The 15952-nt window shown below is 36.9% G+C and overlaps 1 protein-coding gene across 1 annotated transcript in view; it reads left to right on the forward strand.

The window, feature by feature from the left end:
- ADGRV1 (adhesion G protein-coupled receptor V1) overlaps window positions 1-15952 on the forward strand; it is a 542977-nt gene that overhangs the window by 227957 nt on the left and 299068 nt on the right. The window contains exons 80-83 of the mRNA XM_068534844.1: window positions 5676-5860; window positions 10860-11109; window positions 11636-11775; window positions 13275-13435. Of these exons, the coding sequence (XP_068390945.1) occupies window positions 5676-5860; window positions 10860-11109; window positions 11636-11775; window positions 13275-13435 (736 nt within the window). The remainder of the gene's footprint in view (window positions 1-5675; window positions 5861-10859; window positions 11110-11635; window positions 11776-13274; window positions 13436-15952) is intronic.

Below are 15952 nucleotides of genomic sequence, written 5' to 3' on the forward strand. Positions count from 1 at the left end.
TTGGAAGAGTTTGAGAAGCATGGGTGTTAGCTCTTCTCTAAATGTTTGATAGAATTCACCTGTGAAGCCATCTGGTCCTGGACTTTTGTTTGTTGGAAGATTTTTAATCACAGTTTCAATTTCATTACTTGTGATTGGTCTGTTCATATTTTCTGTTTCTTCCTGATTCAGTCTTGGAAGGTTATACCTTTCTAAGAATTTGTCCATTTCTTCCAGGTTGTCCATTTTATTGGCATAAAGTTGCTTGTAGTAGTCTCTTAGGATGCTTTGTATTTCAGCGGTGTCTGTTGTAACTTCTCCTTTTTCATTTCTGATTTTATTGATTTGAGTCCTCTCCCTCTTTTTCTTGATGAGTCTGGCTAATGGCTTATCAATTTTGTTTATCTTCTCAAAGAACCAACTTTTAGTTTTATTGATCTTTGCTATTGTTTTCTTTGTTTCTATTTCATTTATTTCTGCTCTGATCTTTATGATTTCTTTCCTTCTGCTAACTTTGGGTTTTGTTTGTTCTTCTTTCTCTAGTTCCTTTAGGTGTAAGGTTAGATTGCTTACTTGAGATTTTTCTTGTTTCTTTAGGTAGGCTTGTATAGCTATAAACTTCCCTCTTAGAACCGCTTTTGCTGCATCCCATAGGTTTTGGGTCGTCGTGTTTTCATTGTCATTTGTCCCTAGGTATTTTTTTATTTCCTCTTTGATTTCTTCAGTGATCTCTTGGTTATTTAGTAACGTATTGTTTAGCCTCCATGTGTTTGTCTTTTTTACGTTTTTTTCCCTGTAATTCATTTCTAATCTCATCGCGTTGTGGTCAGAAAAGATGCTTGATATGATTTCAATTTTCTTAAATTTACTGAGGCTTGATTTGTGACCCAAGATGTGATCTATCCTGGAGAATGTTCCGTGCGCACTTGAGAAGAATGTGTAATCTGCTGTTTTTGGATGGAATGTCCTATATATATCAATTAAATCTATCTGGTCTATTGTGTCATTTAAAGCTTCTGTTTCCTTATTTATTTTCATTTTGGATGATCTGTCCATTGGTGTAAGTGAGGTGTTAAAGTCCCCCACTATGATTGTGTTACTGTCGATTTCCTCTTTTATAGCTGTTAGCAGTTGCCTTATGTATTGAGGTGCTCCTATGTTGGGTGCATATATATTTATAATTGTTATATCTTCTTCTTGGATTGATCCCTGGATTATTATGTAGTGTGCTTCCTTGTCTCTTGTAACATTCTTTATTTTAAAGTCTATTTTATCTGATATGAGTATAGCTACTCCAGCTTTCTTTTGATTTCCATTTGCATGGAATATCTTTTTCCATCCCCTCACTTTCAGTCTGTATGTGTCCCTAGGTCTAAAGTGGGTCTCTTGTAGACAGCATATATATGGGTCTTGTTTTTGTATCCATTCAGCCAGTCTATGTCTTTTGGTTGGGGCATTTAAACCATTCACGTTTAAGGTAATTATCGATATGTATGTTCCTATGACCATTTTCTTAATTGTTTTGGGTTTGTTTTTGTAGGTCCTTTTCTTCTCTTGTGTTTCCCACTTAGAGAAGTTCCTTTAGCATTTGTTGTAGAGCTGGTTTGGTGGTGCTGAATTCTCTTAGCTTTTGCTTGTCTGTAAAGCTTTTGATTTCTCCATCAAATCTAAATGAGATCCTTGCCGGGTAGAGTAATCTTGGTTGTAGGTTCTTCCCTTTCATCACTTTAAGTATATCATGCCACTCCCTTCTGGCGTGCAGAGTTTCTGCTGAGAAATCAGCTGTTAACCTTATGGGAGTTCCCTTGTATGTTATTTGTCCTTTTTGCCTTGCTGCTTTCAATAATTTTTCTTTGTCTTTAATTTTTGCCACTTTGATTACTATGTGTCTCGGCGTGTTTCTCCTTGGGTTTATTCTGTATGGGACTCTCTGCGCTTCCTGGACTTGGGTGGCTATTTCCTTTCCCATGTTAGGGATGTTTTCGACTATAATCTCTTCAAATATTTTCTCTGGTCCTTTCTCTCTCTCTTCTCCTTCTGGGACCCCTATAATGCGAATGTTGTTGCGTTTAATGTTGTCCCAGAGGTCTCGTAGGCTGTCTTCATTTCTTTTCATTCTTTTTTCTTTAGTCTGTTCCGCAGCAGTGAATTCCACCATTCTGTCTTCCAGGTCACTTATCCGTTCTTCTGCCTCAGTTATTCTGCTATTGATTCCTTCTAGTGTAGTTTTCATTTCAGTTATTGTATTGGTCATCTCTGTTTGTTTGTTCTTTAATTCTTCTAGGTCTTTGTTAATCATTTCTTGCATCTTCTCAATCTTTGCCTCCATTCTTATTCCGAGGTCCTGGATCATCTTCACTATCATTATTCTGAATTCTTTTCCTGGAAGGTTGCCTATCTCCACTTCATTTAGTTGTTTTTCTGGGGTTTTTTCTTGTTCCTTCATCTGGTACATAGCCCTCTGCCTTTTCATCTTCTCTATCTTTCTGTAACTGTGGTTTTTGGTCCACAGGCTGCAGGATTGTAGTTTTTCTTGCTTCTGTTGTATGCCCTCTGGTGGTTGAGGCTATCTAAGAGGCTTGATGGGAGGCTCTGGTGGTGGGTAGAGCTGACTGTCTGGATCATCTTTACTATCATTTGTCTGAATTCTTTTTCAGGTAGACTGCCTATTTCCTCTTCATTTGTTTGGTGTGGTGGGTTTTTACCTTGCTCCTTCATCTGCTGTGTGTTTCTCTCTCTTCTCATTATGCTTAACTTACTGTGTTTGGGGTCTCCTTTTCGCAGGCTGCAGTTTTGTAGTTCCTGTTGTTTTTGGTGTCTGCCCCCAGTGGGTGAGGTTGGTTCTGTGAGTTGTGTAGGCTTCCTGGTGGAGGGGACTGGTGCCTGTGTTCTGGTGGATGAGGCTGGATCATGTCTTTCTGGTGGGCAAGACCACGTCCTGTGGTGTGTTTTGGGGTGTCTGTGACCTTATTATGATATTAGGCAGCCTCTCTGCTAATTGGTGGGGTTGTGTCCCTCTCTTGCTAGTTGTTTTGCATAGGGTGTCCAGCACTGTAGCTTGCTGGTTGTTGAGTGGAGCTGGGTGTTAGTGTTGACATGGAGATCTCTGGGAGAGCTTTTGCCACTTGATATTATGTGGAGCTGGGAGTTCTCTGGTGGACTAATATCCTGAGCTTGGCTCTCCCACGTCAGAGCCACGGGCCTGACACCCAGCCAGAGCACCAGGACCCTGCCAGCCATATGGCTCAGAAGAAAAGGGAGAGAAAAAGAAAGAAAGAGAAGAATAAAATAAAAAGAAATAAAGTTATTAAAATAAAAGAAGAAAATTATTAAAAATCAAATAATTGAAAAGTAATAAAGGAAAAGAAAAAAGAAAGAAAGAAGATAGCAACCAAACCAAAAAACCAATCCACCAGTGATGAGAAGCACTGAATACTATTTTAAAAAAACAAACAAACAAAAAAACGGACCGACAGAACCCTAGGACAAATGGCAAAAGCAAAGCTATATAGACAAAATCACCCAAAAAGTATACACATACATGCTCACAAAAAGAGAAAAAGGAAAATAAAATCTATATATAAAAAAGAGAAAAAGGAATAGAGCAACCAATCAATAAAGAAATCTATCAATGATAATAAACTCTAAATACTAAACTGAGATAAACATAAAACCAGAAACCTGTCAGTCACATACAGAAAACCCCAAGTCTACAGTTGCTCCCAAAGTCTACTGCCTCAATTTTGGGATGATTCATTGTCTATTCAGGTATTCCACAGATGCAGGGTACATCAAGTTGATTGTGGAGATTTAATCTGCTGCTCCTGAGGCTGCTGGGAGAGATTTCCCTTTCTCTTCTTTGTTCGCGCAGCTCCTGGGGTTCAGCTTTGGATTTGGCCCTGCCTCTGCTTGTAGGTCGCCTGAGGGCGTCTTTTGGGAAGTCTGAGGTCTTATGCAAGCGTTCAATAGGTTTTTTGTAGGAGTTGTTCCACATGTAGATGTATTTCTGATGTATTTGTGGGGAGTAAGGTGATCTCCACGTCTTACGCCTCCGCCATCTTGAAGGTCTCCCCCCTTGTTTTAGTTTTTGTGTGCTTTGCTGAAAGAAACCTTCTGTTACCCTTGAATATGTATGAAAGTTTGAGTGGCTCTAGAATTCTTGGATCACAGCCTTTAAGTCTTGAAACTGCTTATGTTGCTCTGCTGGCTTCTGTCATTTCATTTGCAAAAAAAGTCTGATGTCAGATTGAATTTTTATTTCTCTGTTAGTAATTTTTTTCCTGTCTGATTTCTGGTAAGAGTTTTTTAAAACTCTTGAAATTATATTTAAACATCACCCAAATACATCTGGTATTGTTTCTTTTCCTAATTTTCTCTGGCATAAAGCAAACTCTGCATTTTAGACATATTTCTTTAGCTTATCAAGGATCTGTGTTGGTTTTGTCTTCTACCTAATATTTTATATGCTTGTTGTATCTTATGGGTTTGTCCCATTTGTCTGTAATATTTTCTCTGAGTTCTGGGAGTGTTCCTTGAGCTTATTTTTCATTTAACATATTCAGTCTGATCGTTTTAGTAACCAATGGGCTGTTCCCTGTCTCCCCATTGTAGTTTTTCCCTTGTTAAATTTCATTTTGTACCTTTTATCTTTTCCCTGTGGATTATTCTCCATTCTTCCTAATAGTCTTTAAGATGGCTACTCTTATAAACTTAAATCTTCAGCCATCATCTTGGCACTCTATAGTTTACAAAGTTATAAAAAAAAATATAGAGAACATTGAGCCACTTTCTCAGTGAGCTCAACTAGTAGCAGTAACAGAAAAATCATTTCAACATTGTCATAAGTTCATTAGTAAAAATATGTGCAAGTTACAGAGTGTAATCATGTATGCCAGCAGCTGGGGCATAGGGTAGAAATCACAGAAAAAGTGATGACTAATTTGGATTTTGAAGAATTAATAGGGACTCCTCAGGTATCTAAGAGTATAGTGGAATAACAAGTCAGTGGCTTCACACCCATGCTTACTCTGACAGTAAAAATGTGTCGCCCATCATTCACGTGAGGGGTAAAAATTAAATCAAGAAGGCTATTTTCCTCTTACTCTCCTTGTCCCTCAAACAACAAATAACCCAGTCCTTTCAGGTAGGAAGGCTCATACTTACCAATAAAGGCAAGAGTATCAGGAGCCCTTGACTACTCTTGGTTGGAAAAGGATTTTCTCATTTGATGTTTGAGAAATTTAGTGATACGTGGTGGCTTCTGTCCAATAAAAAACAGATAAGAATAAATTTGCTTCTATTATAGACAAATATTCTTGTGTCTGTTTCCTTAGTTGTTGGTCAAAAGAAAACAGAATCTTGGGGTAGGTGTAAAAGTGAGATTAATTTGACTCGTGATGTTAATTATTGTAGTTAAAATTAAGTGACCCATGCAACTGTTTGGGGCTTTATCTAGATATTAAATAGAAAATATTTTGGTGATTATGCCTTTTCTTTATAAAATGATTATTTATGCTTTTTAAAGTACAGATGTATTTGAAATATGATTCTGATGCTAACTTCTCTTAAATTCTTCATAGGTTCATCTTTATTTTTGTTAATGTTAGTAACTGGTAATAAAGAACAAGTTATACCATATATATCATTTAAGCAGTTTATTTTTGAACATATATTTTCATACTTGGATTTTTTTCCAGATAACTGTTGAAGGAAAGAAGCAAGCATTAAGCATTGAAAGCCGAAATCTTTTCTATGAGATTCTTTGTGCTCTTGTTAATCCAAAACGCAAGGACACTAGGGGATTCAGTCACTTTACTGAAGTGACAGAGAACTTTGCCTTTTCTCTACTGACTGATGTTACTTGTGGCTCTCTTGGTGAAAAGTAAGTATCATTTAATATAGTAGCAGTACCTTATATGTATTCCTTCATAGTTTACAAAGTAATATGCAGTACAAATTGACATTTAACTGATGTAACTAAGGATTATACAATCAATACATAGTACCTGATGGGCAAATTAAGTTAATTATTTGAAGAAACATAGAAACTACATCAAGAAAAATTAATTTATACTGTCAGTAATATATTCCTCTTGTTTTGAAGGTTCTTTTAAAAATAAAAATGTGTTATTGCTTACTCCTATTTATATAATCAGTAGAAGATACATTCTGAATAGAAAAAAAAGCAAGATGATTCCAACTTTTAGACATATTTTAGGCCATATTTTTTACTGTGGTAAAATATACATAAGATGAAATTTACCATGTAAACTATTTTTAGGTGTACAGATCAGTGGCATTTAGTATATTCACACTGTTGCAACCATCACCACTTGCATCTCCAGAACTGTCATCTTCTCAAATTGAAAATCTTTACCCATTAAGCAGTAACTCCCCTTTCCTCCCTTCCCCCAGCCCTGGTAACCTCTATTCTACTTTTCAGTCTCTATGAATTTGCCTATTCTAGGCACCTCATAAGTGGAATCATACAATATTTGTCCTTTGTGTCTGGTGTACTTTGCTTAGCATAATGTCTTCAAGGTTAATCCATGTTGTAGCATGTGTCAGAATTTCACTCCCTTTTTAAAAAAAGTTTTTTTAAATTGACGTATAGTTGATTTACAGTGTTGTGTTAGCTTCTGCTGTATAGCAAAGTGATTCAGTTATAATATATATACATTCTTTTTTACATTCTTTTCCATTATGGTTTATCACAGGATACTGAATATAGTTCTCTGCTCTATACAGTAGGACCTTGTTGTTTATCCATTCTATATATAATAGTTTGCATCCGCTAACCCCAAACTCCCAACTGATCCCTCCCCCTACCCTTGGCAACCGTTTGTCTGTTCTCTATGTCTGTGAATCTGTTTCTGTTTTGTAGATAGGTTCATTTGTGTCATATTTTAGATTCCACATATAAGTGATATCGTTTGTTATTTTTCTTTCTGACTTACTTCACTTAGTATGATCATTTCTAGGTCCATCCATGTTGCTGCAAATGGCATTATTTCATTCCTTTTGTTTCTATGTAGTATTCCATTGTATATATGTACCACATCTTCTTTATCCATTCCTCTGTTGAAGGACATTTAGGTTGTTTCCATGTCCTGGCTATTGTAAATAGAGCTGCAATGAACATTGTGGTACATGACTCTTTTTGAATTATGGTTTTCTCAGGGTATATGCCCAGGAGTGGGATTGCTGGATCATATGGCAACTCTATTTTTAGCTTTTTGAGGAAACTCCATTTTGTTTTCCATAGTGGCTGCACCAACTTACATTCCCACCAATAGTGTAGGAGGGTTCTCTTTTGTCCACACCCTCTCCAGCATTTGTTATTTGTAAGTTTTTTAAGATGGCTATTCTGACTGGTGTGAGGTAGTACCTCATTGTAGTTTTGATTTGCATTTCTCTAATAATTAGCCATGTTGAGCATCTTTTCATGTGCCTATTGGCCATCTGTATGTCTTTTTTGGAAAAATGTCTATTTAGATCTTCTGCCCATTTTTTGATTGGGTTTTTGTTTTTTTGTTGTTGAGTTGTATGAGCTGTTTGTATATTTTGGAGATTAAGCCGTTGTCAGTTGCATTATTTGCAAATATTTTCTTCCAGTCTGTAGGTTATCTTTTCGTTTTGTTTATGGTTTCCTTTGTTGCATAGGAGCTTGTAAGTTTGATTAGGTCCCATTTACTTATATTTGCTTTTGTTTCTATTGCCTTGGGAGACTGACCTAAGAAAACATTGGTACGAGTTATGTCAGAGAATGTTTTTCCTATGCTTTTCTTCTAGGAGTTTTATGGTGTCATGTCTTATGTTTAAGTCTTTAAGCCATTTTGAGTTTTTGTGTATGGTGTGAAGGTGTGTTCTAACTTCATTGATCTACATGAAGTGTCTGTCCAACTTTCCCAACACCACTTGCTGAAGAGACTGTCTTTTTTCCATTGTATATTCTTGCCTCCTTTGTTTAAGATTAATTGACCATAGGTGTGTAGGTTTATTTCTGGGCTCTCTATTCTGTTCTGTTGATCCATATCAACTTTTAGACATACTTTAATATACTGTTAATTGTGCTTCTCCCTGGAGTTTTGGTTCAGTTTCATCCATTTGGAGGCAGTTCTCTGAATGTTGTTGAACTTCAGAATCTGTTGTTTTAGAACATATTGTTGAACTTCAGAAATGTTGTTTCATGGCTGGAGTTTCAGGGCAGAGGGCAAGCAAGAGGAAAAGGAAAAAATAAAATGTGGTTTGTGTTATTAACTATATAGTTAATTTTGTAACTATATGTTAATATTGTCCACTTCTGGTGTTTTATTGATAAATTACTTTCATAAGGTAAATTGGATCATTGTAGTACAAAGACCTAAATCATGTTTTAATTCTGTTTGACTTAACATAAAAATAGCTCATAATAGAACATGGTTGGAAGTTAATATTTCCCTCCAATTTTCACAGAGTACTATGTTATTTAAAAAACAATTATTGTTATTTAATGGGACATGTCTGATTAAAAGTGTTGTTCAGTGAAGTCAAATATTTCATAGCTTTACATAGTCCCAGTCCTTTCTCTTTGTTTTTCTCTATTTATGCTAGATCACCAGGATGTTGAGATAGTCATAGACGTGAACCATCTACCCTGCTGTGCATGTTGATTCCATCTGTGCTCTCAAAGGCCTGGTGAGAACTCAAAAGGGTATAAGATGCACAAAAGGAGTGGCTTTTTCTGTCTTGTTGCCTAATGTATTCTCAGGGCCTAGAACAGTGTCTGGTACATGGTAGGTTGTCAGTGGTTATGGTATAATGAGTGAATAGAATGAATAAAGGAATCAAAACTTTTTTGGCCGTGTGCATCGTCCCTGTAGACTTGCTGTTTCGCATGTGTAATGGCAGTCAGGCAAGAGGAGCGAGCATGGCATATTTGGGGAAATCATCAATTGGGGAGATCATCTACCTTTAAAGATTGAATATAGAATACGTTAGGTAGGGTATGTGTATGTGTGTGTAGGAATCCGATTTAGGATTTTAGAGCCATCATGTTGAAGACTATGTTAAAGATGAGTTTTTTTAACTCAGGGAACTCTAAAGATGTTGACCATTCTAATATGCATTATTTATACATTGTCTTAAGCAGTATTCAGGGGCATCTACTGAGAGTGAAGGGTTTGGGAATAGAGCAGGGATATTGAGGACAATGATGGTATCTAGAACAACCGTTTGGAAGCCAAGTAAAAACAATGTCAAGTGGCATTGAGGGTCTGACTGAAGTCGGTCATTGTGGATTTGTAGTGGTGCCAATCTACATGTGAGGTTTTCCCCCTCATTTAAGCCTAGGTGTAAAGCAGATTTGGGGATTGATCAAAGTGAGTGCATTGGAAGGGCATGGATATAGGAGGTTAAAGTGTCAGGGAGAGTGTAGTTGTCGTCAGGCCCTCTTAAGGGGCCAGGGATTTGACACACTTGTGTCAAGGTTGGGTAGAGTCACTGTACATGTTGTGTTGGTCTCAGAATGCCAACGTAATGGGGTCCCTGATAGCGCTGATGGGCTAAATATCAGAAGATTCCAGGGTGGGTGGGTAGGGGGTAGGTTCACTGGTCTCAGTCACATTGTACCTGGTCAGGGGTGGGGAGGTCGACAGTGGCAGCTTTTTAGCTCTGAGTCACCAGTGAAGATGTAGGAAGCTAGGTGGGAAGATGAAGAGATGAGCTTTTTATAAGCTGTTGTGGAGGTGCAGATGGCCTATATGGATTGAAATGTTGTAATAGGAGTCTTGGACACAGGGGTCTAGAGCCTGGATGAATGGCTGGACTAAAGATAGATGTTTAAAGGTACCAATTCAAATGTGGTAGTTAAAGATTTTTTTAAAAGAAAGTATGTAGCTAGAGGAAAAAGTTGGCCCTTACCCTTTCCTTTCTTTTTCAAATCTTCTGTTTAAAATTCTCAACTCCATTTCCCAGGTTAGGGGCCTTGACGAGGTATTTGTATCCATGATACATTTATATATATTCAGCATCTCTTGTGGCCCATGTAACTTTTAAAACTTAATGCATGATTTTTATCCTAATATATTCTCCATACTTTTTGAGGCAGGTTTCAGGTATGATTCACCTTTGTGTCTCTTCATTGTTTGCAAACATGATAGATCCACAGAAAAAATGTATCAGATTTTTTGGAGGACTGGTTACAAAATACAGATTCGTAGAACCTCTAGCCTCCCCCAGGCAAGGTTTCTGATTTAGTAAGAATGGGATGTGATCTAGAAATCTGTATTTTAAAACAAGCTTCAAGGTGATTTCAACACACACTGAGGTTTGGAAGCAATTTCACTGAGCACAGGATCTCTTGCCTAGGGAATGTTGAAAACAGAGTTGTTAAATGGATAAAGATCCCTGCTCAGGGCTGTTTCTTTTATCATATATATGGTTAAATTCGAAATTCTCTGATGGCTTAGAAAGGGGTGAGGTAAACTTGATGAAAACATGGCTGTAGGTATATAAGTTTTATGATATTCTTGAGTATAAAGCAGAGTTTCAGTTTAGTGATGCATCCTTTCCTCAACCTATTCCACCAATGCTGATGTGACTAATACAGAAAAGTACATTTTATAGCCACAGATCTGATATCTGTGAAACAGCTTTCAAAAGCCCATGTTTTAGGTTATAAGGGGGATCCGGCAAGGGGATGCAGAAAGTTCTGTGCAGAAAATCCTAACAATTCACCATAAAAGAACTGAAAGCACATTCTCTTTACTGCTCCTGGGTAGGTAGTGTCATGGTTATACATAAAGAACAGAGCTCCAATGTGATGAATTTTAACAAATATGAGTAGATATACATATGCAAATGCATGCCATTTTAGCAGAACCTTTGCTTTTCTGTCATAGAAGCAAAACCATCCTTGACAGTTGCCCGTATTTGTCCATACTGGCTCTTCACTGGTACCCTCAGCAAATCAATGGGCACAAGTTTGAAGGAAAAGAAGGTGATTATATTCGAATTCCAGAGAGGTTATTGGATGTTCCGGATGCAGAAATAATGGCCGGGAAAAGTATATGTGAACTAGTCCAGTTTACAGAGTATAGCAGCCAGCAGTGGTTTATAACTGGAACTAATCTTCATGCCCTGAAAAATAAGGTAATCTATCATTTAAAGAATTACGTGGTTAGAATCTGATTTTTCCGTAGCAAACATATTCCTCAGGATACATTCACTTGATCAGATTTGTGGTAAGTGCTAGACATGGCAAGCTAATTACGAAACGTGTCCTATCTTTATGAGCTAGTTGTAGAATGTTTAGTCTCAAAAATAGTTGGAAATATTTCCTTCATGTTTTATTAAGTAAAAATATATATATAAGTGGAGAAAGTGGAAAAAAAAACATAACTTTCTCTAATGCTATATCGTATTGTATATCCCGCTTGTGATGAAGTCTGACAATGAAAGTCTGTCAGCTGGAGACTGCTCAGTAGCTGGAGTAGAGGTAGAATGTTTGCAGTGGAAAACCAACCAGACGCCCTGCATTCATAAGCTATGAATAATAGTGACAGTAAGCAAGTAACTAAAATGACTAGAAAAATGAAGCGAAGTTCAGAATGGGAGATTCAGTCATGACATTAATTTGAAAAAATCATTACATTTTCTATTCTTTTTGGCATTTTAGGTATTATCTTTGAGTGTGAAAGGCCAGAGTTCACAACCCCTGACCAACAACAATGAGATTCTCTACAGGATTTATGCTGCTGAGTCTAGAATTGTTCCCCAGACACCTCTGTGTCTCCTTTGGAATCAGGCTGCTGCAAGGTACTTGTTAATAATTCTTTAAAATCAGAATTTGTTCCTTCTCCATTCCAGTATCATTAAGCCCAGTTTTTTTTTGTACTGAACATAGAGGTCTCAGGTGAGATTTTAGACTGGAGAATAACCTCTACACTAAATGAGACAAAGCAGCATAGGAAATGGTCTAGCCTTGTGCAGGTGGCAAACGCAACCAAACAATTTAAATATGTGTTTAACACATTATGTACTCCTTTATTATTACTACTTTCATGGGACTTAGTGTGAGTTCTACTCAATTCAGATAACCTCCCTGTGGTTATTGGTTAATTTATTGAGCAGGGAAGGAATTTCTTTTGACCCCTTCCATCTGGGCTTGTGGTTCTGGATCTGCTGCTCTATGTTTAGAGGGATTAGTAGGGATTTATAATTCTAGCGCACATATGACTTGGACTACATTTGGGATTCTTTCTTTAACTCTCCTTGGCCTAAAACATGTTTCTGAGTACTTCTCTCTGTGGGAGCTCAACCAGGACTGCAGGGTCAGGCATTGCTGGCGTAGAAGGTTTAGGGTTCAAATCAGTCACTAGGTTCTGTTTGTTACTGACTTACAGCCACACCAACTAAAATTCTAAAGAGGATTCAACAGCTTAGTTGGGTAACCAACTGTCCTTCAAACACCAAAACTCTCCTTAGTCTCATTGTGAAAAAATAATTTTCCATTGAAATTCCTAATGTCCGAGGACACATCTTAAGCCTAATACATAGATACTCTACAATCCTCAATATATAATTAATACTGAATGTTTCAAGCTTGAATCTGCAGTTGGGATTAAGAAGTTTTATGTCCTTAGAAAAGTAAAGGGATCAAGAAGCACTGGAAGGGAAGAGGCTCAATCGGTAGTCACTGAGGGATTCTCAGAAGGCATGGAATGTGACACTATATTTGCTATAATCGTGACAGTTATTGTGGTAAAAGCCAAACCTTATAGAAGGAAACACCCGAAAGAACCCTGGGAAACATTTACGTAATACAACTGGCTCAAAATCCAAAAAAGATGAGGAAGGAAACTTAGAAAAGCGTGTAAGTAATTTATGTGGTTCAAAATAAAGGAGTTGTGAAAAATGAGGAAGGGTGAACACTGCACATTTGATGGCTGTGTTGACCTTTTGGTATTCTTGAATGCTAGGGAAGAGTACTTTCTGTTGAACACCTTGAGTGTGTTTGCTTTAGATTAGGTAGGGACTGCTAATACTGCTCTTTTGTGAGGACCGGCTTCTTCGGTGTTCGGAATGCTTCTGCAGGTTTAGTTAGTATTTAGGCTGCTTCTTAAGGTATCTGTGGGATCTGTTGTATCATGTCTTGGACAAGATGTTCCCTCCAATGTTTCTTCTTGAAAATGTGGTCTGCTTACATCTTGAGTAAAGAACACTTAGGTTCAGTAAGTTATTTTTTCTTTAAAAGCCATCTCAACGCCTAAAGTATTGATGAAAGAGGAGTAGTGACGATTGTGTTTTTGCCCTAGCTGGTTGTCTGACAGTCAGTTTTGCAAAGTGGTTGAGGACACTTCAGACTACGTGGAATGTGCCTGTTCATACATGTCCGTGTATGCAGTCTACGCCCAGACTGACAACTTGTCTTCATACAATGAAGCTTTTTTCTCTTCTGGATTTATATGTATCTCAGGTGAGTTATAGTATTTTTGAGTCAACAATTTAAAATGTCGATGAGAATAAAACCCGTTTTCCCGGAGTCCTTTTATATATGCAAGATGTGGGTGTACTGTAATTCATCAACACTAGGAGAAAATAAACTTTCCCATGGTCTTGGTCATTAATTCATACAGCAGTTGTTTATGGAGGACCAACTTTGTACTGAGGGAAAGGAAAGAACAAGACATAGTTCCAACTCATCCGTAATATAAAGTACAGTGTGGGATAGAAGCTAGATAGTAAGAAAGGGTATAGTTGATAGTGCTGTGATTTAGAAGGCAGATTCTGCAGTGGAATATCAGGATTGTGTGAGATAATATAAACAAAGCATTTTGTATTTTCATTAGAAAATAAACCTATCCCTTGGGTTGATTTGTATTCTGCAGTCTAGAAGCTCTGAATATGGCTTAACCACTATGTTAAAAAAGAAATTGTCTTTCACCTTCTACATCTAGGTCCCATTTCTGGCAGGAATAGGAACTTGAGTTGTGTTAATGGCTGTCAAACTATTTACCTATAACTTAACTTTGAATAACTATGGAATTATTCTCATTTGCTGTTTTGATTTTGTGGTTGGGAGTCTGAGAATTCCTTACACTATATTTCTGTCCCCACCCTCATCCATTCTGTGCCCTGAGTCATCTTTTACAGACGTACCGCAGCTTCTGTGAACAATATGCTACATAGAGGACTGGGTATAGGGTAACTCTGAAGCCAAATGGCCTGGGTTCAAATCCTGGTCCTGCCATTGGCTAGTTGTGAGACCTGGGCCTAATACCTCCATTTCCATACCCACAATATATGATTTTAAATTGTGTTAACAGGGTGGTAGATATACTAACTCAGACATTCTGCTTTCATGATATTTTGTATGTAAATGTGATTATCATTGAATTTATGTCTTTTACTTGGTGTACAAACAGTCCCCTAATAATCTTTATCGATTAGGAAAATTTTGTGGAGGTAGAAGCATGTAATTAATTATTCTTCTTTGTCCTGGTTGTTAAAATCTTTCCACTATAATTTAATATTCTGTGTCCTAGTTAAAATATTTCCACTATAATTTCATTTTATAAAGTTATATATTTTCCCTAATGTATCTTAATTCTAAACCTAACTTAGATTCAGTAGCAAAAGTTAATAATTTCTTATTCTTAAGAGCATCTTCCATAAGAATGATGTTTCTTGCTTAATAGCTTCTTCTAGGTACACAGAGTTCCAAAGTCAGATGGAGACATCCTATTTTACTTTGATGCAATCTATTTACAGAAATTTCATAGACTGATGAAATAGAGCCAAAAGGTAAAATGCTGAAATAAAATCTATTTAGATATCATTTCATGTATTTCCATAGAGACATAAATCTAAGTGCTAATATAACCCACAAAAATCCTTTGCTTGTTCTAAATACTAAACATCAAAGCAAAGAGTTTTAAAAACTAAAGAGAGAATGTTACCTTGATTTTTTTAGAAGACTAGCGGGACTGTAAAATATTTCCTGAGAGAATTGTTAATAAATATGCATTTTTGCAACTAACTCTTGAAAAGACTGCATAGATTTACTCATGTATTTGAGAACCAACACCCAAATATTAATATCTACATTTATTACTTTCGACTTGGACTCATATTTAAAATTATTGTTTTTTTCCCCTCTGTCCATGACATATTGTAACATGGATTGCACGTTCTGTGGGTCAGGAGACATGAAGTCCTATCTTTGTGCTCAGTTTCAGCTTCTGGGGAGGATGACATTCCATCCCTCTGAGGGCCCCCAGGAACGAGGCAAGAGATTTTTATATATCTTACATACACATTCTCTAATTTAGGTCAGGCCACACCAAATATCCCTCTGAATTTGGAAGCAATCTGACAAACTCTTTTCAGGAAATGTGGTAACATACAATTAGACAGGAATTAAACCCTTTCTAAAAAAAGTCAGGATAGATCACAGTGTATCTGTTCCAATTCTAGTTTACAGTTCTGGTTACTTTACTAGAGCAGAACAACTAAAATGATCCAAGTGTATGAAATGGGCACGTCGGCCAAGAAGTTAATAATCCTCCATTTAGAAAGGTGAAAGACTAAGCTATATACCTGTGACTTTTAAAATTGTAAACCAGTTTATCAAATTCCAAGAAATTAAAGTTATCCCTTAAAGCTAAAAAAAGAGAGGACAAGTAAATAACTGTGCACAGCAGTGTAACGTTATGGGACTCGCCTCAAAGGTGATTTGGAAGAAACACAACTTACAATAACTTTAGATGATAATGCCTTAATTTTATAGTTATTGAGGAACCTAAGCATGGTTTGAGGTACTATTACTATTTGGAGAATAATATCAAAGAAACCTGCTCTGCTTCCCATAACTCTGTTGATGTTGGTCTATCAGAGGTAGACATTGGGTTAAAATCATCCTAATTTTGACTCTGGAGTACAATCCGTATGGCCTTATGAACTTAATGAGACCCTGTAACATTCCGTAATCCAC

Source organism: Eschrichtius robustus, chromosome 2 (genome assembly GCF_028021215.1).
Source record: "Eschrichtius robustus isolate mEscRob2 chromosome 2, mEscRob2.pri, whole genome shotgun sequence".
Taxonomy (NCBI): Eukaryota; Metazoa; Chordata; class Mammalia; order Artiodactyla; family Eschrichtiidae; genus Eschrichtius; species Eschrichtius robustus.